The sequence below is a fragment of the Megascapheus bottae genome, chromosome 8, assembly GCF_031878675.1.
Source record: "Megascapheus bottae isolate mThoBot1 chromosome 8, mThoBot2.hap1, whole genome shotgun sequence".
Taxonomy (NCBI): domain Eukaryota; kingdom Metazoa; phylum Chordata; class Mammalia; order Rodentia; family Geomyidae; genus Megascapheus; species Megascapheus bottae.
The window spans coordinates 11,110,733-11,138,683 of NC_143516.1; the positions used below are offsets into that span (position 1 = coordinate 11,110,733).

Below are 27,951 nucleotides of genomic sequence, written 5' to 3' on the forward strand. Positions count from 1 at the left end.
CAGTGCCCAGCTCTAGCTCTTTGTCATTTGGAATATTTTATACTTACAAATGAATGTGAAGATGTATTTAGTTACATGAATAATATCTTTGGTATTATGATAAGGTTTGCATTTACTGTGTGGATCACTTTTGGTAGTATGCAGCTCTACAATCACCCTGCTTTAAAGCTGAGCTGCACAAGCTCAAACCTACCATAAGATGGGTTCACAAACCTGAAATGGTGAAAAAACACTTCAAGAATTCCAGTTCTAAAAGCATCTGTGTATGTAGAAAATGAACTTCTTAACTTGTGGGTGGAGATGGGAGGGAAAGTACAATATAACAGTGTTTAAAATAAATGTATTCTTTACCTGACTCCCATAATTGTAACTCCTCTGGATGTCATTTTTATTACAACATGGAAAAAACATCTCTGCTTCAGAAGAGCATTGCTTATCTGACTAAAATTTGATCTAGGACATGTTCAAGATTTCCGAAGAGGTCACTGAATCCACAGGGGTCAAGGAGTAGAAGTCAATATTCAAAAGTCCACAGGGCTTTTGGTTTTGACAGAGAATTAAGGAACACCAGGTACTAGTATAGAAGAGGAAGCGAGGGTTGGAGGGAGGGAAGAAGGGAAAGGTGGCAAAGATCCTCAAGTGTTGATATCAGGGTTTATATTGCAGACATAGCAGAAATAGGGAAAGGCCAACAAGCTTCAGTCAAAGTTGTGAGAGGAAAGGAGATAGAGGTAAAATGGGGATAAAAGAGGGATAGAAGACATGATCAAAAGATGTTAAAAGGTAAGAGCTGAGAAAAAATGAGAGGTTCAAAGAATGGAGATGTTTTTGCAGGCATATAGACTGCAAGAAAGTTATGGGATCATAGAGGCTTCTACTAAGATTTCAAAGAAAGGTCAGGGAGGCAAGACAGTGTGTAGCTGGAATCAGAATTCCTACATTCAGCCCCTAAAAAGATAATGCATGAAGCCCTGAGAGGAAGTCTAAGCTTTGCTGGAGAGCCCAGGAAGCTGGAGATGTCAGAAATGTAGAAAATAAGGCACTGGCAGTGAGCAGAGTCAACCAAGGAGAGGTGCATGAGGGTGGCATCCCCAAGTCCCACATTCACTAGCACTATTTGTCCTAGATGCTAGTCATGCTAGAGAATTTAGCGTTTTCCCTGTCTTGCTTTGGACAAATGGGATATAGAGATTGAAACATTGCACAAAAACACAGTGCCAACAATTGCCTATGTTCTGTTTAGCCACACAGCTGCCCCAGATGATCGATGATCCTATCTTCATCACAAGCCTCAGATACATAGGCCTGAGAGCAGAACAGATCTGGTTGGGGTGCTCCCTATCTATTCACTTATTCCAGGCTTGTCTGTTTCAAATACTACTAGCCATTTGTTTTTACTTCCTGGGAGACTAACTTGTGATTATCACAAGTTAAAGCCATAATGATACCATCTTGAATTGGTAATGTTGAGAAACACACAGTCAAGATGTGTCCTCAATGCAAAGTACACGACTTAATCTGGTACTGGGTAGCTCACACCTGTAACCTAAATCAAAGCCAGCCTGGGCAGAAAAGTCTGCTAAAAAGCCATGTGTGGAATTCCAGAGAGAACAGAACACATCTGCATTCACCACAGACACTTGAAAACAGTTTAAGTCCTCCACTGAGTGTCCCTGTACTTGTAATTCTGCATCTGGGGGTGGGGGAAGCCGAAGTGCTCAATTCCATCTATTCTTTTCCATAGTCTTTACAGCTGTTTCCTTGCTTGCCATATATATATATATATATATATATATACATATACATACATATATACATATATACATATATACATATATATGTGTGTGTATATATATATATATTGCCAGTCCTGGGGCTTGAACACAGGGCCTGAGCACTATCCTTGTGCTTTTTTTTTCCCCTCAAGGCTAGTGGTCTGCCAAATGAACCACAGCACCATTTCCAGCTTTTTTTTCCATGTAGGTGGCACCGAGGGTCTTCATGTATGCTAGGCAAGCACTCTCCCACTAGGTCAAACTCCGGGCCCTACAGCTGTTTTCTAAGTAAAAACCTTTCCTGTGGGTAGCCTCAACTCTGTCCCCTGGAGTCTAGCCTCAGAATGAATGCGTCTTTCCAACTGAAACGCACAGCGCTTTCCCAGACCTGCCTGAAAGGTTTCCCAGGCTGGGAAAGGTGGTCGTTTGGGGGCAGACAACCTCCACTTTGGGGGTGTCCTGTTTGTTGCCTGTTTGCAGTGCCCGTTCTCTGCTTGCCTGGGCGGGGCGGGAGGACCCGGCCACGCCGAGACCCGGGCAAGGCCCCGCCCCTCGGCCCAAAGCCCCGCCCCGGGCGACCGCTGTTCACCGGCCCAGTGCTGATCCACGCCATGGCCGCCAGCTACCCTGCGCTCTGAGCAGAGAGTGGAAGGGCGCAGGCCAGCCTCCAGGAAGAGTGAGGAGAGGTACCAGACCCGGCCCGCCATGTCTCCCGAGGCTGTGGCAGTCGGTGGCTTCCGTGCACACGCAGCCTCAGGGTGGCAGCCGGACTTCCGGGGCGCCGCGCTCTGAAGCTGGGGCCTAGCGCCCCGCCGAGGCCCGGCGTCCAGGCCCTCGCTCGACCACCTCCCGTCCTCCCACCCGCTTGTCCAGCCTCCGCCGGCTGCGGTCCCCAGGGATCGGCCGCCATGGTCTGCGCCGCCCGGGAGGACGCGCGCTCGGGGCGCCGGCGGCCGCGGCGTCTCGGGGCGCTGCGCGGGCTGCTGCTGCTGCTCTGCCTGTGGCTGCCTAGCGTCCGCACCGCCGGGGCCCCGCCAGCGCCGCTGTCCGAGCTGCACGCGCAGCTGTCGGGCGTGGAGCAGCTGCTGGAGGACTTCCGCCGGCAGCTGCAGCAGGAGAGGCCGCAGGAAGAGCTGGAGCTGGAGCTGCGCGGAGGCGGCCCGCGAGAGGGCTGCCCGGGTCCGGGCGGCGACGGCTACAGCGCCATGGCGGACGCCATCATCCGCACCAAGGACTCGATCGCGGCGGGCGCCAGCTTCCTGAGGGCACCGGCGGCCGTGCGGGACTGGCGGCAGTGCGTGACGTCCTGCTGCTCCGAGCCGCGCTGCTCCGTGGCGGTGGTGGAGCGGCCCCGGCGGCCCACGGCCCCGGCCTCCGCGCTTCGCTGCTACCTCTTCAACTGCACCGCGCACGGCCGCAGCGTTTGCAAGTTTGCGCTGCATCGAGGCTACAGCAGCTACAGCCTCAGCCGCGCCCCGGATCTGGGGGACCTGGAAGCCTCGGCTCCTGCCAAGGCCACTGCCTGGGCCCCGCCCGCCCTGGGTAAGCGCTGGTCTTTGCACTTTTCCAACCATCTAGGGGACCCACGCATGCTGGTTTCGTTGTGCCCATCCAAAAGAGCCCCATTGGTGGCTGATTTCTCCGTCTTAGGTGTTAGGATCCAAAAGGTTCAAGGGAAGGAGACTGACACAAAAGCGAAAAGTCAAAGAAAGCTTTATTCTGCGCCCAACATCGAGAATCATCCTGACCCTCCAGGGCCGTCTCCATAGAGAGACCCCATCCAGTCTTACAGGCTAACTTTTATAGGGCCCAGGCCATAAGGTTAAGCCTGCCCCACGCATGTGGCCAATATGATTGTAACACACACAGGAAGGTTGCATGGTCATGTTAGGCTATATGCATGCAGCTAATGAAGTCATAATTGACCCTATAGTGGTTGCTTAAACTAGCTTATTACCCTAGTCAGATTAGGCATGCAGTTTAACAGGACAAAGGCAGGGCTCACATTCCTTTGCAGTTAAAGGGACTGCATATACTGATTGGATGTCTCTACCTGGTCTGGCTGCCCCTGTCTTCGGAGCTCTGTCATCAGGGACTGGCATACCGGACTTTCTGGCTTTCTGTGCTTGTTTTTCTGAAGTGATTTCTTTATAGACTAGGTTAGTTACTTGTGAGCAGATCGAGTTTAATACATAACCAACAGAATGGCTGCTCAGTTAAAAAAAAATGGGGTTCCTTTGGCTAGGTGGGTCCTAACATTTGGGATGGCTCCTGGGATAGGCTAGTAAACAGAGCAAAGCAGGCACAGTGAGCTGTTACTTTTCTTTTCTTTCCTTTTCTTTTGGGTGGTGATTGGGAGACGTGGAGGGATTGGCCTGAGAAGATAGGTAGAAATCTGATTTTTTAAAGAGAGCACATTAGCTCAGAGAAGAGAGAGTTTAGTCTCATAGGTAAGGTAGGGTTTGCATCAGCTAATTTTGCAAGAGCAGAAGAGAGCTAGATCAGGGGTCACTCACCCTGTTTCTTGGCATGGCTCTCCTGACTCTCGATTCGGTCTGTCTGCACTTAATTCTTCAGACAAAAATGGGAAGGAAACTTACTGGTCAGTTTGATAGAACGTGAAAAAGAGAAAAAGAAGGGACTTGAATTGGAATGAAAATAAGAATGTTTAAATCCTGGGCCGTTGAGTTTGGCCTAGTGGTATAGTGCTTGCCTAGCATGAATGAAGACCCAGGTTCGATTTCTCGGTACCACATACATAGAAAAAAGCTGGAAGTGGTGCTGAGGCTCAGGTGGTAGAGCTCCAGTCTTGACAAAGTCCAAGGACAGTGCTCAGGCCCTGAGCTCAAGCCCAGGACTGGCAAAAAAAAAAAAAAAAAAAAAAGACTGTTTAAATCCCCAATCCCCTCCCCCCCATCTTCCATTCTTCCAGAACTTTTTTTTTTTCAGGAAAATGCCCCATGCTAGAGAAAAAGTGTGAGCAAAATTATTTATTAGGATATTAAAATGACAGTTGTAAAGTTTAAGTAATTACATGTGCAGCTCTAGGATGTGTGAATAAATATATACATGGAAAACATCTAGAATACACTTGGAGTGTCTCAGAGCATACTGGAAAAAGCCTTTAAGTTAGAAATACCTAGACCACATCTGAGCTGATTATTTTTCACTACTTGTATGTGTGATTGTAGGAAACTAACTTTGCCTCTTAGAGACTAGATTCCTCATTAGTTATGTGCAGATCACAATACCTACCTCTGAGGCTCTTAGTGCCAATTAAGTGAGGTTATACCTATGAAAACATGTAGCAAAGAACTCATCCAATAATTGGCAGCAATTGCAATTATAGATGATAGAGTCATGTGAACAAAAACCAGAACAGGAAGGACATACCAAAAATGGTGATAATTATAGTGGGATCTAAGGTAAGTTTTTTCAGAGTTTTGTAATTCATAAACAAATGATGGGGGTTGGAGGTGTGGCTCAAATGATATAGTGCTTGCCTAACAAGTACAGGGCCTCAAATATTACAAAAATAAAAATAAGGCAGTTCCTCAAAAGACTAAACATAGAGCTCCCTTATGACCCAGCAATTCCACTACTTGGCATTTACCCAATTGTCCAGAAACAAGGACATACTAAATCCACTAGAACAACCATGTTCATTGCAGCACTATTTACCATAGCAGAGATATGGAACCAACCCAGATGCCCCTCAGTTGATGAGTGGATCAACAAGATGTGGTGTTTATACACAATGGAATTCTACGCTGCTGTCAGAAAGAATGACATCGCCCTATTTGTTCGGAAATAGAAAAACTTAGAAAAAAATCATATTAAGTGAAGTAAGCCAGAATCAAAGAACATAGGCTCAATGGTTTCCCTCATTTGTCATAATCGGTAGAAACCTTGGACTCTCCTAGCAGAGATTTGCAATAGAGCAAAACCTAGATACATAAGACCATATAGAATGATGCTAAATGAAAGGACCTCTAGGATCTAGAAACAAAAGCCATATAATGAGTGATTGTTGTCCTTAATGTACTATGTTATCTCTTATCTCTTTTGCTGTCCCTTGATCATCTTATATTGTTACAGTATCTCACTTTGTTATCTGATATATCAGATATATTTGTATTTGGTTATTTGAAATTGGATAGGGAACTGGGGAAAACAAGATGAGGGGTGGGCGTGGGGGGGAGGGAAATGGGGACCAAGACATGAGAAAGGGTATCAATGTATGTGAATGAATGCACCTTCTATCTGGTGAATATAATGTAACCCTTCTATTAATTACAATAAAAATATATGAAAAAATAAAAATAAAATAAGCCAAAAACACATGATGGCGTTTACCAGTAGAGGTAAATCTCTTCTGATTTCACAGGCTGCTCTGTGTCCATAACACACAGTGCAGACCCAGAACTCTTTTCAGGCTGTGTTCACACCAGTGCATTGTGTGTGTCTCACTTTTCTCCAGCTAGAATTCTACTTGGATGTACTCAGTCTAATTTTGTGAGAATCTTATTTCACCTCTATAGGTCTTACCACCTGTGTTTGTACTTTCAGAAGAAACCAGTGTTACCACACTATTGACCCTAAGTTTATTACATTTTTACAATGAAATCAGTTATGTTTATCTTCTTTAGCAAGTCAGCTTTTCTTTAATGGTAGCAGATTCCTTTTCTTGTTGTTTGTTTATATAAGGGCTGCTTTTAGGTAGATAAACTGTAGCCTATTTCAAATATTTTGCAGTGTAATTAGCCTGGACATGAACTGATCATGGAAATGAACTTGGTTATTTCAGATAAATCACAGAACAATTTAGAGGATAGGAAGATTTCCCTAGGTTCATAGATCATTTGTGTGTGTGTGTGTGTGTGTGTGTGTGTGTGTGTGTGTGCGCGTGTGTGTGTGTGCATGTGCATGTGCATGTGTGTGTTCATGCCGATCCTGGGACTTGTACTCAGGGCCTAAGTGCTATCCCTGAGCTTCTTTTTGCCTCAAGGCTAGCACTATGCCATTTGAACCACAGAGTAGTTTATGGACTCTGAGGACTGAATCACAATCATCATATTCCAGCCTCCTCCGTAGCTAGGATTACAGATGTGAAACACCAGTATTTAGTTCATAGATCATATCTTAAAGCTCCCCTAAACAATAAGTGATTTTACTTACTACAATGAGATTTTATTTTCCTTCCAGGAGAAGCAGAATTATTTTATTTTGTATTGTATCAAGTATTTTAGCACTTACTGATCTTCCATGTTAAATCTTTTTAAAATTTTTTTTATTTATTTGCCAGTCCTGGGGCTTGAACTCAGGGCATGAGCACTGTCCTTGGGCTTTCTCAAGGCTAGAACTCTACCACTTGAGCCACAGCACCACTTCCAGCTTTTTCTATGTATGTGGTACCGAGGAATCAAACCCGGGTCTTCATTCATGCTAAGCAAGTACTCTACCACTAGGCCAAACTCTCGGTCTCATCCATGTTAAATCTTTGAACTCAACACACTCACAAAGGTTATGCATCCTCCCCCTAATGCAACCATAGGAACAAAGCATTTATTACATGGGCACTTAGAGAACAAGCAACATCCAAAACATTTTGTAAATTGAGGCTCATGTTCTTGATAAATACATATCCATTGGCCAAGCATGTGGGTGTGGTCCTGTAATCTCAGCAGGTGGGTGGCTGAAGCAAGAAGATCTGAATTTCGAGGCCAGCCTGTGTTATATAATGAGCCCTTGTCTCAAGAGAGAGAGAGAGAAAAAAAAAAGCTTACTCCCTCTAGCCTTATTTAGTACCATTCTAGATCAAAGGTAAATAAATAGATGCATGCTTTGTGGACTCAGGACATTCCAGGAGGAGTTTGGTGCTGCTTCTGTTAGAAAAATTCAGTATAGAAGCTCTACATCTCTTGTATTTTCCTGGATGAAAAGCTAGATTCCAGAGAATTTCTTTATTTTTATTCATTTATTTATTTATTTGTGCTTTACTGATATTTTTCTCCTACCCTCAAGACTGTTTTTAATTTGGATTTTTATGGCTCTATCTGCTGGTATTTTTAAATAATTTTTATTGTGATTAATTATTAATGATACATTATATTCACCAGATAGAAGGTGAATGTTTTCACAAACATTGATACCCTTTCTCATGACATGGTCCCCATTTCCCTCCCACCCTCCTCCCGCTTACCTTGATTTCTCCCCTTCCCTATCCAATTTCAAATAACCAATTAAGCACATATAAAATATATCAGAGAACAAGGTGAAAAATTGTAACAATATGAGATAATCAAGGGATGGCAAAAGAGATGAGCCATATCATAGTACATTAAGGACCACAGGCACTCATTATATGGCTTTTGTTTCCTTATCCTGGAGGCCCTTACATTTAGTGTCATACAGTTTGGCCTAATGTCTCTAGATTTTGTTCTATTGTAAATCTCTGCTAGGAGAGCCCAAGGTTTCTACTGATTATGACAAATGAGGGAGACTATTGGCCTATGTTTGAGTTTTTTTCTAGAGAATTTCTATATGGACTTTATTTAGTATGGATCCAAGTTTGACTTAATGTTCCAAATGTAAAGTTTCCCATTTATTGAATATATTCTATTGAATATATTTTTATAATAGGAAAAGAAAAATACTATGAGAATTGAATTTGTTTTTACTAAGGATCTTCAAGGTTTCTTTTTTAAAAATCTATTTAATAGACCTTTGAACTAAAATCATGTATAAAATTTGCTCAGACAATAAAGGTGCTGCTCTATATTTGCACATTGTCTTATTCCCCTCATGGAATCCATAACTACTGCTAATAGCCAGCACTTCATCCTTCCATATGTATCGTGGCTAAATTCCATAGTCATTATATATTCCTATTTTGTTTGTTGATGTAAAAACAAAACATTGAAAATATGATACAAATTCCACTGAATGTCCATTCTCTTGAGTTTTTTTCTAGACCAAATCTAATCAACCACAAGATAACTCTCCTCATAAAGAAAACAGGAAATCATCTCTCTTATTTCCTTCCATAGATGAGGACATGCCTCCACTTAGCAAGGCTGGGAAGGATGTGATTTTGCATCTGCCCACAGACGGGGTGATTTTGGATGGCCGAGAGAGCACAGATGACCATGCCATCGTCAAGTACGAGTGGGTGCTGTTGCAGGGAGACTCATCAGTGGACATGAAGGTAATTTCCTTGCTAGTGAACACTGGTGTTTGTGGGAGGTAATCTTTTGTAATGCTCTTCCATTCATATTCACCGAACTCCTGTAAGTAAGCAGAAGTGACATAGAGAAAGCATAAAGTTGTCCAAAAAGGGCTGTTTTGTAAATCTACTTTTTTTTTTTTTTTGCTCAGGGCCTGAGCACTGTCCTTGGACTTTTCTCAAGGCTAGAGCTTTACCACTTGAGCCTCAGCACCATTTCTGGCTTTTTTCTATGTATATGGTACTGAGGAATCGAACCCGGGTCTTCATGCATGCTAGGCAAGCACTCTACCACTAGGCCAAATTCCCAGCCCGTAAATCTACTTTTTTACACTCAGTGATTCTCTTTTATAAATTTGCCTTATTGTTGTTGTTTGTCGGTCATGGGGCTTGAACTCTGGGCCTGGGCTCTGTCCCTGAGCGATTCAGCTCAAGGCTATTGCCCTACCCTTTGAGCCACAGCACCACTTCCAGTTTTCTAATGGATAACTGGAGATAAGAGTCTCACAGTCTTTAGTGCCTGGTCTGGCTTTGAACCTCAATCCTCAAATCTCAGCCTCCTGAGTAGCTTGGATTACAAAATGAGCCACCGAGCCTGGCTCTTGTTTTTTTCTTAACAAAACACTTTATGGGCACAGTGGTTCACACATTTAATTCCAGCTTCTTGGAAGGCAGAGGTCAAAAGGACCAATTTGACACCAGTTCAGACAGAAAGTTAATGAGACTTCATCTTAACCAATAAATTGTCTGTAGTGCTACATTCTGGTATATTCTTGTCATCCCAGCCATATCAGAGATGCAAATAGAAGGATGTGGTTTAGGATAGCCAGGAAAAACCATGAAATCCTATTGGAAAAATAATTAAAGCAGAAAAGGGCTGTGAGGGAAACTCAGATGATAGAGGTCTGGCCTAGCAAACACCAGGCCGTACATTCAGACTCTAGTATCACCAGGAGAAAAAAAAATGGGGGGGTGGAAGAGAAGGAGAGAGAGAAAGAAATATAAAGAAGGAAATAACTGCCAGGCATTGGTGCTCATGCCTGTAATAATCATAATTAAGAAACTGAAACCTGAGCATTGTGGTTCTAAAACAGCTTGGGCAAGAAAGTCCGTGACACACTTACCTCCAATAAACCACTCAGAAAAAGCCAGAAGTGGTACTGTGGTTCAAGTGGTAGAGCACTAGCCTTGAACACAATTGAAGCTCAGGGACCCAGACTCTGAATTCAAGCCTCAGGACCACCACCAAAGGGAAAAAAGAAGAATGGAATAAGAATGGAATGAACACAGTCTTCACATGATCCAAAAAATAAATATTATATCTCGTGGTTAGGCCTGCTTACAGCCAAAGTGCTAGGAAATGAGAGACAGGGTATTCCCGCTCATTTGCTTGTTGTCTTTGTCTGGATCATCTGGACAGAGCTGGATTTGCTATGGGTGGAAATGAGCCATTTGTCTAGGAACTGCCTGTCCAAGCTGGCTTTGATCTGAGATTCTTAGATCTCATCTTCCTGAATAGCTAGGATTATAGACAGGAAACACTGGTGCTCAGCTAAACATATCATATTCTTGGACAAAGCCCTTAAATTTATTTTCAGACCATCCACTGTCCAGTATTATCTGGATTTGCTTAGATTATCCCATATACTTGTTCAGGTTTGAGCCCTGATGGAATCCCATCTTTATGCATATTCATGATGCAGTGTTACCTTGTGATCCACATGCTGGTATCTTCTATTAATTCCTGTGTTATAGTCATTATATTAGTAACTGCATCACACAGTAAGATTATGCTGGTTTTCCATTAGCAGGACTCCTTTATCTTCCATTAGCGACCTGTTTTACCTTTCTACCTGACTGCTTTCATGCTGGCCTCCCCTCTCCTTGTTTGTGGAATTGATTTATTGGATGCAAGTGTACCACCTTCTGTTTGCCCTCCTTCCAACTCAGCCTTTTGGTCTTTATCAACAATAGGAATCATTTGAACTTGGATTGTCATTTGTCATATTTGTTATCATTTGTACTTTCAGAATTATTAATATAGCTTAATTAGAATTTAAATAATTAAGGCTTATCAGAAAAATGTATAACCAAGCCATTGGTCTAGAGAGCTCTCTTGGGATAGACACTAATTTTTATTGGTACTTCTGGAATATACTGTCATCATTTTCTAGCTTTTCTTACTTACTACTAAAAGTTTTATTCTGTAAGTGATGAATTGCACATAGGGTACTGAATAGGGTGCGTATGATTTTTAATTTCTTGGATATATTTATAAAGGAATGGCCAAACTAGGGATTTTTGGGAGCCTTTTAAGACTGACTGTTGTACCATCAACAGCTGACCCAATTCCCTAGCCAGGTGTACAACAGGGAGGGCAAATAGCTTTCAGCTCAGAAGCTGGCAAAGAAGGCTGCCTGTCCTTTGTTGTTTATTTCAAAAAGATATTAAGCTCTATTAACTGCCATATTGTTAGATTACTGTAAAACACAGCCAAATTGGGAAAATAATGTATCAGACAGGACTGCTTTAGTGACTACTCAAATACAAAAGGGGTAGCAGAAACCTGGGCACTGGTGGCTCACGCCTGTAACCCTAGCCTCTCAGGAGGCTGAGATCTGAGGATCAAGGTTCAAAGCCAGTCTGGGCACAAAAGGACCTGAAACTTTTATCTCCAATTAACCTCTAGAAAAGGGGAAGTGGGGCTTGGCTCAAGGGTAGGGTTGTAGCCTTGAGCTGAAGAGCTCAGGGACAATGCCCAGGCCGAGTTCAAGCCCCATGCCCTACCAAAAAATGCTAAAGTGGAGCTGTGGCTCAAGTGATAACAGCACTAACCTTGAGCACCAAAGTTCAGGGACAGTGCCCAGACCTTGAGTTCAAGGTCTGGCACACATACAAAAAAAAGGGTAAGCAGAGACAGAGAAGGTGTAAAGACAATAGGATAGCTTCAGAAGAGCCTAGAGTGTTGAGGCAAGTGATTCTGGGAACAAGACACTGACCTGGAAGGGCAGCCTGAAGGGATAGGTGTGTGACTCAACTGAGTTAAAACTTCAGACTGAGCGGGAGTGGGGAGGGGGGAGTAAAGTCAGCCCACGAACCAGCAGAGTAGATCAGGGTTTTAAGTGAGTAAGTTGCAGTGAGACGAGAGAACTGGTTTGAGACCTCAGGATTGCATTTACAAAGTCCTGCTTTCTTCAGATTCTGTTGACTCTACCTTAAAAGCAACCTAGAATCTGACTACTTCTCTCTGTTTCCACTCTTTTTGAGCCATATTGTCCCTTGTCCTGGTCACTCGTTGTGGCTGTGCTGCAAGGAGATGTAAGAGTATGGTACTGTATAGTCTATAAAAACAACTGGTATTGTCAACCACACACCTTGAACTAAGGAGCAGCCTATGGAGAGAGTGAGAGCACTTGTGGAGTGTAGATTCCAGGCCCACTGACTCAGATGGGGCTGGGGCCTAGAGCTCCATTCCCCAGCAGCACAAAGCGTAAAGGGAAGAGTTTTGCTTGCTTTATTTATATTTGGGGCCAGGGCAATGAGAAAAACAATCAGTAGATCAGTGTTCTGAAAATCATAAAAGGAAAGTCAGGGAGTAGAAGGAGGGACAGGCCTGTAGCACAGGAGGGATGGGTACACGACATGGCGATGGGTACTGAGACATGACATATAGAGATGAGGTGATGGATCCAGGGACATGGTGATAAGTACCAGGAGGAAGCAGTAGGTACAGGGACATGCCCAAGAGGGTATGTGTGGTGCAGCCATAACCATGGTCCTGGGTTTCTCCTTGAAGCATTCCAGGTCACCTGTGGAGGAGGAAGGGACTTCACATGGAGTATCGAGCTAGGGGAGAGGGCACAGGTTTAGAACAGAGGCTGCTAAGGATGATGAAGGGCTTGTCAGTCAAGGATAAGGCCAGCTCAGATAACGGTGGAAATGGCCTGGGATTTGGCATTTAGCCGCACTGGATCTGGAGAAGAGACGCAGGTCAGAGCACTGCTGCAGGCATGACCTGACTTTCATTTCAGGAGGGCATGGACCCTGTACCCTCACCAAACATGATCTCTCCATTGGTATGTCAGGTGCCTCAGCCAGGAACACTGAAGCTGTCCCACCTGCAGGAAGGGGAGTACACCTTCCAGCTGACGGTGACCGACACTGTGGGTCAGAGAAGCTCCGACAATGTGTCAGTGGCTGTGCGTGCCAGGACCTACTCCCCAGGAGGTAAGGAGAGTCTCAAAATAGCCATCTGCACAGACAGTGATGGGTTGGCATTTTATAGTCTATGTGTTCCACGGAATGAGAGATTTTGCTAATATATAGTACAGAAGAGAAGTTCCAGGGCCGTGAGTTTGGCCTAGTGGTAGAGTGCTTGCCTAGCATGCATTAAGACCCAGGTTTGATTCCTCGGTACCACATACATAGAAAAAAAGCTAGCTTTGAGAAAGCCCAAGGACAGTGCTCAGGCCCTGAGTTCAAGGCCCAGGACTGGCCAAAAAAAAAAGAAGTTTTAGGCTGGACAATGATGATTCACACTTATAACTCTAGGCAGCTCAGTCCCAGGATCAAGCTTTGAAGCCAGATAGAAGCATGGCTCAAGCAATAGAGTGCTAGCCCTGAACAAGCAAGCTGAGTGAGCAAAAAATACTGAGTTCAAGCCCCAGTACAAAACAAAAACATAGCTCCAGTCCATAAAGGTAGCATGTAGATTGGTTTTAGTCATTTGAAACAGTAGGTTTAGGGACCTATTACACAGCCTGGTGACTTTGGTTAAAAATAATGCATATTTAGCTGGGTGTGGTGACTCATGCCTATAATCCTAGCTACTCAGAAGGCTGAGATTTGAGGGTCATGGTTCAGAGCCAGCCTAGGCATTAAATAACAGTGAGACTCTTATCTCCAGTTAATCACTATAAAACGTGGGGCTATGGCTCAGAGGTAGGGTGGTAGCCTTGAGTTGAAGAGCTCAAGGACATCGCCCAGGCCCAGAGTTCAAGTCCCATGACCCACAAAAAAATAAAAAATAATATTAATGCATATTTTTAAATACTAGAAGAGTAAATTTTAAATGTTCCGGCCACAAAAAAATAGTTTGATTTAGTCTTTCTACAATGTATGCATATATACACATTATATTCCATACTATATTCTATTATTTGTCAATTTACAATAAAATATGAGGGGAAAGGAAAAGCTTGCCGCAGGATAGAAGGAAGACAGATAGTATGTACATTCCATTGCCAATATAGTAAGTCATTTCAAAACTCATAAGAGAGAAAAAAATGCAATTAAGAAGTATTTTCAATGTGACCTAGATTGTGGTCTCCAAATAAGATCTTTCAGAGATGCACAATGTATTTTTACCACAGGAAAAAAGAAAATTGAATTTTTTTTTTTTTGGTTGTGGGGCTTGAACTCTGAACCTGGGCTCTGTCTCTGAGCTCTATCAGCTCAAGGCTACCACTCTTAACACACTGAGCCACAGCACCACTTCCAGGTTTTTGGTGGTTAATTAGAGATAAGCGTCTCACAGACTTTAGTGCCTGGGCTGGCTTTGAACCTCAATCCTCATCTCAGCCTCCTGAGTAGCTAGGATTACAGGCATGAGGCATTGAATCTTACATCTTGAGCTACTGGATTTAATTTGTAGGGACTGACTCTTGCTTGATGGTCAATTTCCTTTGCTCTTTCTCCTGACTCAACCTGGTGGCTAGAGATGGCTTTGCAGCCCAAGTTATTTTTTGTTTTGTTTTGTTTTGTTTTTGTGAGTCCTGGAGCCTGAACTTGGGGCCAGATCATTATTCTTGGGCTTTCTTCAAGGCTAGCGCTCTACCATTCAAGCCACAGCACCACTTCCAGCTTTTCTATGTATATGGTGCTGAGGAAACAAACCAGGGTTTTTTGCATGCTAGGCAAGCACTCTATCACTAGGCCAACTTCCCAGCCCCTATACTATCTTAAAATTGCCTTAAACATAGATTCTTTTCTAACTTCTTAATTTAATTACTTTTCAATAACATGTTTAAGAAACCATTTGAATGTGTGAACTCTGCTCATCCATCATCTATGAAATTTCACATAATTTGCCATTCTCCCATGTTCCTGAGGGAAATGAATCTGTATAATTGTGGGCTCATTATGAACCAGTTGAATCTGTATAGCTTTCATCTGCATTACTAAGGTCAGAAAGTCACCTGATTTTAACTAAGTCTAGTAAAGTTGGCTTAATCAAGTAGGGGAAAATAGCAGGGTAAGTGGTAAAGTCCTGAAATCCCAGCACTTGGGAAGGATCAAGATTTAAAGGCCCACCTGAGATACACAGAATTTGCGATCTGCCTAAGTTACATAACAGACTTTGGGGAGAGAGAGACAGAGAGATTTTAATTCTTATGAATTACACTTCAAAGTAAAAACTGTCAAGAGCTTTAAAAGAGAAAATGCCATCATCTCTTGAAGTTCATTCAGTTAGTAGCTATAGATTGTTTCTTGATAGCACCAAGTGTGTGATGGTAGGCAACAAAAAGGATTCAATAATAGAAAACTGATCAGGTAAAAACAACTATTTAGGACACAAGAGGATCAACTATATGTGTGAAATTATGTCTCTATTAAAACATAGTCAAACCAGGTGTGATGGTTTATGCCTGTAATCCTAGGAGTCTGAGATCTGAGGACTGAGGTTCAAAACCTGCCTGGATAAAAAAGTCTGTGAGATTCATCTCCAATTAACCACCAGAAAACTGGAAGTGAAGAGGGGTTCAAAGTAGTAAAGCACCAGCCTTTCAAGCCACACGACCAACTATATATATAACATAGCCAGCCAAGTGGTGTGGTTAATGTTAGGCGGTCCACTGAGGAAAAATAAATGGCCTGAGGCAGAGGACTGGGTGTGATGGGGAAGGAATGGACACCGCAGATAGCATGAGCACAAAGCAGCCACAGGGGCCACTCCTGTCCCTCTCAACATCGTAGGCTTGAAGAACAGGCCTTAGACAGAGAGCCCTGAGTTTAGTTAGGAGTTCAAAAAGACACCCTCAAACCTTTCCAGAACCATTGCTCCAGCTCTGTTAGGTTTCCTCCTTATCCCCGTCACTTTACCCAAATGCGTGTTCCCCTTCCCCTAGCGTCTACAACTGGACACAGTGGGTCTTAATTTTCCTGCACTCCTGTGACTTGAGACTGGTTTACAAACAGGATGCCTGACCATTTGCTCACGCTACCACTTCTTCTGCGATGACGGCTGCTGCATCGACATCACCCTGGCTTGTGATGGCGTGCCACAGTGTCCAGATGGGTCTGACGAAGCCTTCTGCCAAAACCGTGAGTGAGCAATGGCGTCATCACTCAGGAGGGCAGGGCCATGTCTGTGCTCTTCCTCTGTCTGGCTTTATATCTAACTTTACATTGAAAAGAAAGAAAGAAAGGAAGGAAGGAAGGGAGGGAGGGAGGGAGGGAGGGAGGGAGGGAGGGAGGGAGGGAAGGAAAGGAAAGGAAGGAAGGAAGAAAGGGAAAGGAAAGGAAAGAAGAAAAGAAAAGGGGGCAGGGTGCCCGGGAGTGTGGCCCAGTGGTAGAGTGCTCGCCTAGCATGCATCAAGCTCTGGGTTCAATTCCTTCATATCACATACACAGAAAAAAGCTGGAAGTGGTGCTGTGGCTCAAGTAGAAGAGTGCTAGCCTTGAGAAGTCCCAAAAATAGTGCCCAGGCCCTGAGTTCAAGACCCAGGACTGGCAAAAAGAAAAGAAAAAAGGACATGCCTTAAATGGGAATTGACTTAAGTCTAGTCTGAATTGCAAATGTCAAATTTTAGTATTGCATGTTTTTTTTTTAAATTTTCCATCCTAAAAATACTACTGTGTAACATAAGCATTTTTAAAAATTGGAGTGAAATATGATGTAAAAATTGGTGTTAATAAAATCTTTCAAAATAATAAAATAAAATTGGAGTGAATGCCAGGTACCTTTGGCTTATGCCTTTAATCTCAGCTACCAAGGAGGCTGATACATGAGAAGTCAAGCTCAAAGCCAGCCTGGGCAGAAAAGTCTGTGAGAATTTTACTTCTAATTATCAGCAAAAAGCCAATAGTAGGGCTGTGACTCAAGTGGTAGAATACTAGCCTTGAGCAAAAAAGCTCAGGGATAGCATCCAGGACCTGAGTTCAAGCCCCAGGACTGGTACAATAATAATAATAATAATAATAATAATAATAATAATAATAATAATAATAGAAGTGAGGCAGGTATCAGTGGCTTATGCCTATATTCCCAGCTCTAATCCCATGAGACTGAAATTAGAGGATCATGGTTCAAAGCCATCTTGGGCAGAAAAGTCTGAGAGACTCTATCTCTGATTAACCAGAAAATGCCAGACTGGAGGTGTGGCTCAAGTGGAATTGCACAAATCAAAGGAGAACTTCAAGTTGAATGAGGTTGAAACCATGGTACCAGAACACCTCTCTACCCCCCAAAATGAAGTGAATTAACATTCATTTGTGTAGGCATATATGTGTGTGTGCATGAGTGCATGCATGCGTGCCAGGACTGGGGCTTGAACTCAGGGACTGGCACTATTCTTTTGCTTTTTGACTCAGCATTGGTGTTGCACCACTTGAGTCTCATTTCCACTTGTAACATTGCTTTTTTTCTGTTTTGGTAGTACTTTGTTTGAACTCCAGACTTGCTGCATAGGCATGCTTTCATTTGGTCCATGCCTCAGTCTCTGACAACTTTTTTTCAGATGGGGTCTCAGTGTGTAGCCCAAACTGGTTTCCCAAGATCATCCCAGCCTCCCACCAAGTGCTGGGATTGTAAGTAGTGGCAAGATGCCCAGCATGGTTTATACATTTTAAAGAGTATTTCTGACATGTTAGGGTGTGACTAAATTGTAGCTGGCAGTCTTGCATTGTCACATCCACAAATGCACTGAAAATAGCCACTTACAATTCCAGTGTGGGGAAGGTAGAGGTAGTGGCTCAGGGTCCAAGGTCTATCTCAGGCCAAGCTCTAGACCTTATCTGAAAAACAGAAAACAAATGGCTGATGGTATGGTTCAATTGGTAGAACACTTGCCTATCGAGTTACAAGATTAAAAAAAAAAAGCCTCAGTAAGAAGTTAAATAAAGGGTTGGGAGTTTGGCCTAGTGGTAGAGTGCATGCCTAGCATGCACAAAGACCCAGGTTCAATTCCTCGGTACCAGATACATAGAAAAAAGCCAGAAATGGTGCTGTGGCTCAAGTGGTAGAGCTCTAGCCTTGAGAAAGTCCAAAGACAGTGCTCAGGCCCAGAGTTCAAGGCCTAGGACTGGCCAAAAACAAACAAACAAACAAAAAAACGAAGTACTAGGGGCTGGGAGTTTGGCCTAGTGGTTAAAGTGCTTGCCTAGCATGCATGAAGACCCGGGTTCGATTCCTCGGTACCACATACAGGAAAAAAAGCCGGAAGTGGTGCTGAGGCTCAAGTGGTAGAGCTCTAGCCTTGAGAAAGTCCAAGGACAGTGCTCAGGCCCTGAGCTCAAGCCCACGACTGGCAAAAAAAAAAAAAAAAAACAAGTACTAGTTTGAGGAAGTACAAAAAGTCTCTAAGATTTGTTGCCCATTTCTTTATGCAATGTTTGAAAAGCTAATTACTGGAAGAAAAGAGAACAGGTTATCCATTAAAAACTAGGATACTTCTTTTATAGGGCTCTGGCTTGTCTTCACTGGGCAGGTTATTAGTCTCACAAATTCATAATTTTAAAGTACCTGCAAATGTAGAGATTTTAATTAAAGTTCAGAAAAGAAATGTAGAAACTAACTGAGCTCTTCCCTTCTGCAGTGGGCCTTGACCGCAAAATGGTAATGCACACAGCAGCAAGTCCTGCCCAGCCAGGACCCATGGGGCAGAGTCAAGATGCCAGGGAGAACTCCTGGGTGGAAAAGTCACAGAGAGCCACTACCCCGAACCAGCCAGCTACTTTGTCAGACACAGAGAAGAATCATTCCTCCTCCATGGGCTCAGAAAATGACGTCAACCCCATGGTGCCAGGTAAGGAATCACGGCGGCTGCCCCTGAAGAGCCATGTTTCCATCGTTACACAGGGCTCAAAATTCAGTTCATGCTTGAAGAGTGGTAAGGAAGTAGTTCCAAAAGAAAGAATTGAGCTGAGGAATTTGAGGCATTCGGTAATAGCTTACACTTGTAATCCTAGCTACTCAAGAGGCTGAGTTCTAGAGGATTGAGGTTTGAAGTCAGCTTGTGCATAATAAACATCCTTGAGAATTTTATAACCACCAAAGAGCCAGACTGGAGGCATAATGTAAGTGGAGAATGCCACTCGAGTAAGCAAGCTCAAGGCTCTGAGTTCAGTCTTTGTACTAGCAAGAAAGAAAGAGGAAAGAGGAGGGAGGGAGGGAGGGAGTGAGAGAGGGAGGGAAGGAAGGAAGGAAGGAAAGAAGGAAGGAAGGAAGGAAGGAAGGAAGGAAGGAAGGAAGGAAGGAAGGAAGGACTTGGAAATAAAGAAAAACTCCTGCTAATTCATAGAAGGGAGCACATACTAAATACAGTCCTACCTTGTTTTTTGCCAGAGGAAAGTTTTAAGACCCATGAGATACCTAAGTCCCCTACATAAAATGTCATGTGATTTGTATGTGTCCTGTACACATCTTCCTATATACTTTAAATCATTTTAGATTACTTATATTGTTTAATACAATGTAAATATGATGTAAATACAGTCTAACAATTTAGACTGTATTGTTAGGCTGTATTGTCTAAGGGCTAATGAAAAAATTATGTCCATGTTTAGATTCATATTGTGTGTGTGTGCGTATGTGTGTGTGTGTGTACGCACGTGCACACGCTAAGGATAAAATACAGGCCCCACACATTACTACTGAGCCGCACCCCAGCCCCATTAAATTCTTTTATCTGAGTAATTTCCATTCCAGGCTTTTTTGGGGGGTAGGGAGGGATGCTACGTGTCATGTATGGGGTAACCACAGCTCTTATCACTGAGCTCCATCTGTCCTGAGTGATGTTTTTGTCTTGCCTTCATCCATGAAAAAAAACGTGGTAAAATGCATTAGTTGTTAATATCAGGGCTTGATCTGAGGCCTGGTGCTTGCTAGACAGCCATTCTACCACTTAAGCTGTGACTCCAGACTCACTGTGCATTCCTAGTGCAGAGACAGGAAGAGGTTAGACCACACAAAGACCCACAGTGAGGACATTGGAAGGTCAAGAAGAGGAGGCCCATAGCGCTGGAGTACGTAGGCCTGGGCCCTATCTATGGAGGGCCGTATTATGATTTTCAACCAGCTGTAGGCACTTTAGCATTTCAGAGCCCCTCTATCAAACTGAAAAAGAAATTATACTTTATGATACAAAGATGAGTATAATCCAGGCTGAATTCACTATATTTATTATTATTGATGTTTTTCTTGTGATTTTAGAAGGAATTGAGTTAAAATAGCTTTGTGAGCTGGCTGTGGGGTGGACAGGAAACTCAGAGGCATTCTGAAGAATAGCAAGGAAAAACTTCAGTAAGAGGGAAAGAAGGATTTCAATTACTCTACGCTGCTGTCAGAAAGAATGACATCGCCCCATTTGCTAGGAAATGGAAAGACTTAGAAAAAATCAGATTAAGTGAAGTAAGCCAGACTCAAAGGAACTTAGGCTCAATGGTTTCCCTCATTTGTCATAATCAGTAGAAGCCTTGGGCTCTACTAGCAGAGATCTGCAATAGAGCAAAACCTTGATACAAAAGGCCACATAGTATGACGCTAAATGAAAGGACCTCTAGGATATAGAAACATAAGCCATATAATGAATGATTGTTGTCCTTAATGTACTATGTTATCTCTCATCTCTTTTGCTGTCCCTTGGTTATCTCATATTGTTACCTGATATATCGGATATATTTGTATTTGGATATTTGAAGTTGGATAGGGAAGGGGGGAAAACAGGATGAGGGGTGGGGGTAGGGAGCAGGGAAATGGGGACCAAGACATGTGAAGAGGTATCAATGTATGGGAATTAATGCACCATCTATCTGCAAATATCATGTAACCCTTCTATTAATTACAATAATAAATGTATGAAAAAAATTACTTAACCGGGACACCCTGACATCTCAAAGTGAACAGTGCTTAGTAGAACAGAGGGTGACAAGGAAAGCCCTGAAAGTCCAACTGAGACATCTTAGATATGTCTGATCAAAAAGTGAATGAGGGGAACCATGATCCTCAGATCTCAGCCTGTTGAACAGCTAGGATAACATGGCTGAACATAAATGAAAATTTTATTAAGAAATATTTGATGCACTTTCCAACTATATTCTGTATTGTAGCAGGAGGTGGTGTTATTTGGAGACGTGACTGTGGACTTCAGTTGTGAGGAGTGGCAGGACCTAAACATTGCTCAGAGGACCCTGTATAGAGATGTAAAGCTGGGGAACTACAGCAACCTGGTTTCGTTGGGGCATCCTTTTCCTAAACCTATCTTGATTGTAAAGCTGGAGCCACGTGCAGAACCATGGATATGAGAAGTCTCAGAAAATAATTTTACAGATATCCAAGAAATGGAGGACATAATTACAATCTGCCAGGAAAATGCAGTTGGACGTCTATGTGAAGTAGCGGTCACCAATAGTTATACAGTGGAAGAAAGGGAGATTAGTGAGAACATTTGATGTGAGTTCAAAATGTAAGGCAGAGCTGAGTAGGAATCATCTGGATTCCTTAGTGATGAAGACTGAAGATCCAGTGAGTGTCAGAACACGCTGCTTTACAGTGAGCCTGACGACGTACGGGCTGCATCTAGGCCAGGTGTGCCTCCTGTAGTTGAAGAATCCTTCAGATATTCAGAGCATTTTAGACCAAAATTTGAGTGTTCTGATGAGCTGAAGTATTTTGAATATGGTGAAGAAGGGAAGGTATTAAACTCAGACAGCATATTTTTTAAGCAGAATTGGGTTTTTGTGGGAGACTCTAACAATAACCATAACCAGCATAGAGACGACTATGATAAGTCTACTCACAGTACCCAAGCAGTAGTTCAGAGAGGGAAAAAAAAACAAAACTGAATGTACTAGATGTGGAAAAACATACACCCAGAAATCAGCTCTTAGGAGACACTAGAGAATTCATACAAAAAAGAAACCATATGAGGCTGGGAATTTGGCCTAGTGGTTAAAGTGCTTGCCTAGCATGCACAAAGACCCGGGTTCAATTCCTTGGTACCACATACATAGAAAAAAAGCCGGAAGTGGTGCTGAGGCTCAAGTGGTAGAGCTCTAGACTTGAGAAAGTCCAAAGACAGTGCTCAGGCCCTGAGCTCAAGCCCAGGACTGGCAAAAAAAAAAAAAAAAAAAAAGAAACCATATGAATGCAACAATCATGGAAATTCTTTCACCCAGGAGGTAGGCCTTAATTAAAATCAATGGAAAAGTATGTGGAAAGTCCTTCTCCCTGAAGGCATACCTTACTACCCAGCACAGAATACACACAGGAGAGAAATCATATACATGTAACAGGTGTGGAAAGTCTTTCACCAGGAAAACAGACCTTACTCTCCATCGGAGAACACACACAGGAGAGAAACCATATCAATGTAAGAAATGTCAAAAGTCTTTCAGAATGAAGTCATACCTCACTTTGCATCAGAGAACACACTCAGGAGAGAAACCTTACGAATGTAAGAGGTGTGGAAAGTTTTTTGCCCACAAGTCAGCACTTAATGCCCATCAGAAAACACACACTGGAGAGAAACATTATCAATGTAACAGGTGTGGAAAGTCTTTCAGAATGAAGACATGCCTCCCTCTGGCTCAGAGAACACACACACAAGAGAAACGTTTTATCAATGTAACAGACAAGGAAAGTCTTTCAGCTGGAAAACAATCCTTAATAATCACCAGAACAAACACAAGACAGAAACTTTATGAATTGTAATGAATGTGAAGTGTTTTTCACTCAGAAGGCAAACCTTACTAATTCTCAGAGTACACACAGGAGAGAAAACTTACATCATTAATTTAGAAAACCTTTCACCAAGAAGGCAGACCTTGCCGACCATCAGAAGAGACAAACAGATAAACCTTATGAATGTTATGAATGTAGAAACTCTCTCATCCACAGGAAAGCCTTAGTAATCATCGGAGATGACATACAAGAGAGAAACCGTATGAATGGAACAAATGTGCAATGTCCTTCACATAGACATGACACCTAAGCAACCGTAAAAGAAGAAACTCCTAGAAGAAAACTCGGTTGGCATCAGGGTACCCACACACAGTGAAGGCTTATGAGTGCAGCAAATGTGTAGCCTTTCACTCCGAAGGCACAGCTCAGGGTTCCACATGACAGAAATCCTATGAGTGAAACAAATGTGGGAAAAAAAAGTGAATGAGGGACTGGGAGTTTGGCCTAGTGATGGTAGAGTGCTTGCCTAGCATGCACAAAGACCCAGGTTTGATTCCTCGGTGTTTAAGCCTAGAGTTCAAGCCCCAGGGACTGGCCAAAAAAAAAAAGGAAATGATTAGCTTTAGAATTGAAGGACTATGGCCGGGCCTCGTGGTAGAGTGCTTGCCTAGCATGCATGAAGACCCGGGTTCGATTCCTTAGTACCACATACTTAGACAAAGCCAGAAGTGGTGCTGAGGCTCAAGTGGTAGAGCTCTCGCCTTGAGAAAAATCCAAGGACAGTGCTCAGGCTCTGAGCTTAAGCCCAGGACTGGCAAAAAATAATAATAATAATAATAATAATAATAATAATAATTGAAGGACTAATATTTATCTATGATAAAAATTTCTTCCACCTCTAGCTAAGTGGACAAAGGCAGGACAAGATAATGAGGGTTTTTTAGGGGGAATGGGGGGGAAAGAGGGTTCTTTTGTGTGTGTGTGTGTGTGTGTGTGTGTGTGTGTGTGTGTGTGTGTGTGGTAGGACTTGAAGTCAGGGCTGAGTGCTGTCTCTGAGATTGTTGCTCAAAGCTAGCACACTATCACTTTTAGCCACAGCACCACACTTCTTGGTTTTGAGTGGTTAATTGAAGATAAGAGTCCATAGACTTATCTTGATCCTCAGATCTCAGCCTCTTGAATATCTAAGATCTTAGTCATAAGCCACTGGCACCAGAGAAATGAGTTTTAATAAAGCTGAATTTATTTATTATCCTTTGATTTGGGCTTCCTATCATAGCTGAGAAATGTCTACTACCCCATTTGAGTCTTCCATTGAGATGGAGTCTTCTGAGCTCACCTGAAACCATAAATTTTCCAATCTCAGCTTCTCATGAAATTTGGAATAACTGGTGCACACACCACCACATCTAGCTGTGGGTTTAGGTGAGGTGAACTTTTCTGACACTCTGGCCTTGAACTGCTGTCCTCCCAATCTCATCTTCCCAAATAGCTGGGATTATAGATGTAAGCCACCACACTTGGTTTATTTCCTGAACTTTCTAATATCCCTTCGGCTTATGTTTATTTTTCACAGATAGCTCCTCAAGGAAGAAGCAAAAACAAGAAAGTTATATTTTTGAGTCCAAGAGCGATCATGGAAGAGAGGAACACCCACCCCCAGAAATAGGTAATAGTAACTGTTTGAAGTGCATTGCAGAGTAGTGACACCTGCAGAGCCACAGTGCCTAGTTGAAGATAACAGGTAAAGCCACTAAAAAAACAATGATCTTGGTGCTCTTGACAGTTGACTTCCATCCATAGACCTCAGCTTTTTCTTTCATATGCCTTTCTAGGGGTTGACATTCTATGGGAAAAGCCACACACCTGTGTAATGGTTAAGACCAGATTCTGGGGTCAGCTGCCACAGTTCAAGTACTGGTTCCACCACTAAACTTGATGACCTGGTGCAGGTTATTATCTCTCTGGATCTCCATTTACTCATTGGTGAGGTCAGATGAGGATAATAACTATTCCTGCTTCATGGAGCTGTTGGGGAGAACTGCTGGCTCCCTTCTGTAAGGCAGTTAGTGCACTGCCTGGCTCATGTTTGAATGATGGCTCTTATGGGTCTGTGTCCTCATCAGCATCCAGAGTGAAGCCAGCTTCCTCTTGCTCCCATATTATAGCCATGTGTTGCAATCAGCTCGCATATGTTTTAGTTGTTAAGTGTTCTGAATGTGTTTTTCCATCCATACTAGCAGAATATACATAACTAATCACTTCAGCTGGTTACTGAGAGTTCTGTTAAGGTGTCTTAGAAGGGGCTATAAAATCTTAAATCTCAGTTGTCTGACTAGAATTTTGTTGGTTGGAGCCAGGAGCATGGCCTAGTGGTAGAGTGCTTGCCTAGTATGCATGAGGCCCTGGGTTCAATTCCACAGTACCACATACACAGAAAAAGCTGGAAGTGGTGCTATGGCTCAAGTGGTAGAGTGCTAGCATTGAGAAGGCCCAAGGATAGTGCCCACGCCCCGAGTTCAAGCCCCAAGACTAGCAAACAAACGAAGCCATAGGTTTCAGACTAAACCTATGACTTACAAGCCAAACACTTAAGGACAAATTACTGAACCACCTTGTGTGTCTTAATTGGTACAATGGTGGTAATACTGGTACCAATTTGAATTGTTCAGATTAAATAGTACAAGGTGCACATCAGTTCTTAGGCTACTGTCAGTCACTGAGTTACCCTCTGTTTCTAACCTTTCACAGGTGCAGTACTGCCTCTGGCATTGGGTTTGGCAATCACTGCTTCGCTGCTTCTCATGGTTGTTTGCCGATTACGACTGGTGAAACAGAAACTTAAGAAAGCTCGTCCCATTACATCTGAGGAATCTGACTACCTCATAAATGGGATGTATTTATGATAACTGTACTTTAAATAGCTTAGGGCAAAGACATGTTTTATTTACAATTTACAATTATGTTGGACTCTGCCATTTACGACCTCTTGCAAGATTCTTTAAGTCACAAACCTTTCTTTATTATAGATTTCCTTTAGGAAGTAGGTGAAGTATTTTGAGATTTAGAAAGAATTCATGTGATTAAAGACTTTTACTATCTTAATTCTCGATTTACTAGTCTGTCCCTGGAAAAGAAGTATGTAGTCTGCTGAGATAGAAAAGTTGGTATTTCAACACAACCTCAGGATGGCAGTGTTTTGTTGAGAACCACCACCACTGCGCCCCCACCCCCAACCCCTAGGAAGCTTCCCCAGGTTCTGGGGCTTCTTCTGCTTTAAGTTTCCAGGCTCTTTCTTTCTCCCCCCAAAATGTTGCTGAAAATAGATTTATGAAACGGAAAATGAGGTTATGCCAGAGACAACAGAGTACCTTTGCTGTACACTTTCTGAACAGGTAAAGTAATGTATGTGTTTCCCAGTGCCTCTGACATTGTCTCATGTGGTGGCTGCCATCTTAGGCTGATGCTTACAGAAAAGCACATTTCGGATTAGGAATGGCTCTAAGATGGCTATGAAGTAAGGTGGGAGATGAAGATAGGAGCAGAGAACCTGGCGAACCAGAACTTTTGATAGAAACAGCTGTGGCTAAGTGTGCAAGAAGACAATTACCATTAGTTCTAGTTGGTCAACATAGCCTTGTGTCCAGGACACACCACTCATGTGTGTAGTTACTGGTTCTCACCACAAGTCTTTGATAAAAGAGAAAAAGGCAAACTCCAAAACTGAACATTAGACTTCCGGGCATAGCTTCTGTAAAGCATGTTGCCATGTTTAAGTACTGGCTCATTATTTGAACTGCTGGCATGAGCCAGGGATTTGTGTGTGGCAAGTGCTCTGCCACTGAGCTACATCCCAGCCTTTATCAGTTTTAATTTTTTGTTTTGTTTTTGCCAGTTCTGGGTTTGAGCTCAGGGTCTGAGCACTGTCCTTGAACTTTTCTCAAGGCTAGAGCTCTATCACGTGAGCCTCAGCATCACCTCCAGCTTTTTTTTTCTATGTATGTGGTTACCAAGGAATCGAACCCCGGTCTTTGTGTATGGTAGCTAGGCAAGCACTCTACCACTAGGCCAAACTCCCAGCCCTATCAGTTTTAATTTTTAAAAATGTCATAATGTGCAATCAGCTAAACATCAGACTTGAGTTTTCCAGAAGTTTTGCAAAAATTATCCTTATAGAAAACTAGCACCTAATTTAGCCCTTGCCCTTTTTAAATTTGTGGGCGCAGAACAGCAAATTACACTAGAAGTTATTCTCCTGAATGGTATATGTAGTGTGGTAGTGGGTTGTCACATATTCCTATTTATTTTTATATAAGTGGAAAATGTTTCAGTGCACTTGAAAAACAGCCTAATCTGCTTCTTGAGCAAGGGGCTTGATTTTGGTGGCAGAAAGTCTGAAATACATAAACAAGTAGAAAATTAGCTCTAGAAAGCCAAATTGAATATCATTTTTGTTTCCTAAGAAACTCTGTCCTTTTTATTATTAAATGTTTAGAGTTTAACAGCGATTTAAATGTATTGATGACAGATTGAGAGAAATGAAGTTAAGGGAATCTATATCTGTGATGCTGTGTAATTTTTATCTAGGAGGATGTCACCTATAGCCATAGCCAATAAAAACTCTTAAGGCATGCATCTCTCAGTACATTTTATATATGAAGAAATTAATACCACTTGGTATTGCTATGTTAAATACTTAATGTTCCATATGTAAACAGTATTCCTTTAATAAAGTGTATTTTCTTCTTCCACCTTTTAAAAAATCTTTTAGTGTAAATCCTAAGTTGCTAATGTTGACTGAAATGTTAACTGTACTATTTGGATTTAATCATACCAACTATATTTTACAAAGGGAGAAATGGATGATTGTTTTCCTGAAGCCATATAAAATAAACTAGAGCTGAGTAGGGTTATAGTGGTTCATGCCTCAATTCCCAGCTGCTCAGGGAGGCAGAGACAGGATTATTAAGCTTATTAAGATCCTATCTCAAAAGCGTAAGTGTTGGAGGTATAACTCAAATAGTAGAGCACTTGCCTGGGAAGCAAGAGGC

At 42.6% G+C, this 27,951-nt stretch overlaps 1 protein-coding gene across 1 annotated transcript; it reads left to right on the forward strand.

The window, feature by feature from the left end:
* Positions 1–2,369: 2,369 nt before the first annotated feature.
* Lrp11 (LDL receptor related protein 11) lies at positions 2,370–27,811 on the forward strand. Its single transcript, XM_090337967.1, has 7 exons — positions 2,370–3,317; positions 8,825–8,982; positions 13,086–13,227; positions 16,198–16,323; positions 18,816–19,025; positions 24,477–24,569; positions 25,652–27,811. The coding sequence occupies exons 1-7, from the start codon at positions 2,684–2,686 to the stop codon at positions 25,804–25,806; spliced, it is 1,518 nt and encodes a 505-aa protein (XP_090194093.1). The 5' UTR covers positions 2,370–2,683; the 3' UTR covers positions 25,807–27,811.
* Positions 27,812–27,951: the final 140 nt, after the last annotated feature.

Bases quoted from the DNA above. Each gene is read 5' to 3' on its own strand.
- Lrp11 (XM_090337967.1), top strand. From the start codon at position 2,684: ATGGTCTGCGCCGCCCGGGAGGACGCGCGCTCGGGGCGCCGGCGGCCG. The intron at 3,318-8,824 runs GTAAGCGCTGGT...TTCCTTCCATAG, and splicing joins CTGGGCCCCGCCCGCCCTGG to ATGAGGACATGCCTCCACTT. The intron at 24,570-25,651 runs GTAATAGTAACT...AACCTTTCACAG, and splicing joins ACACCCACCCCCAGAAATAG to GTGCAGTACTGCCTCTGGCA.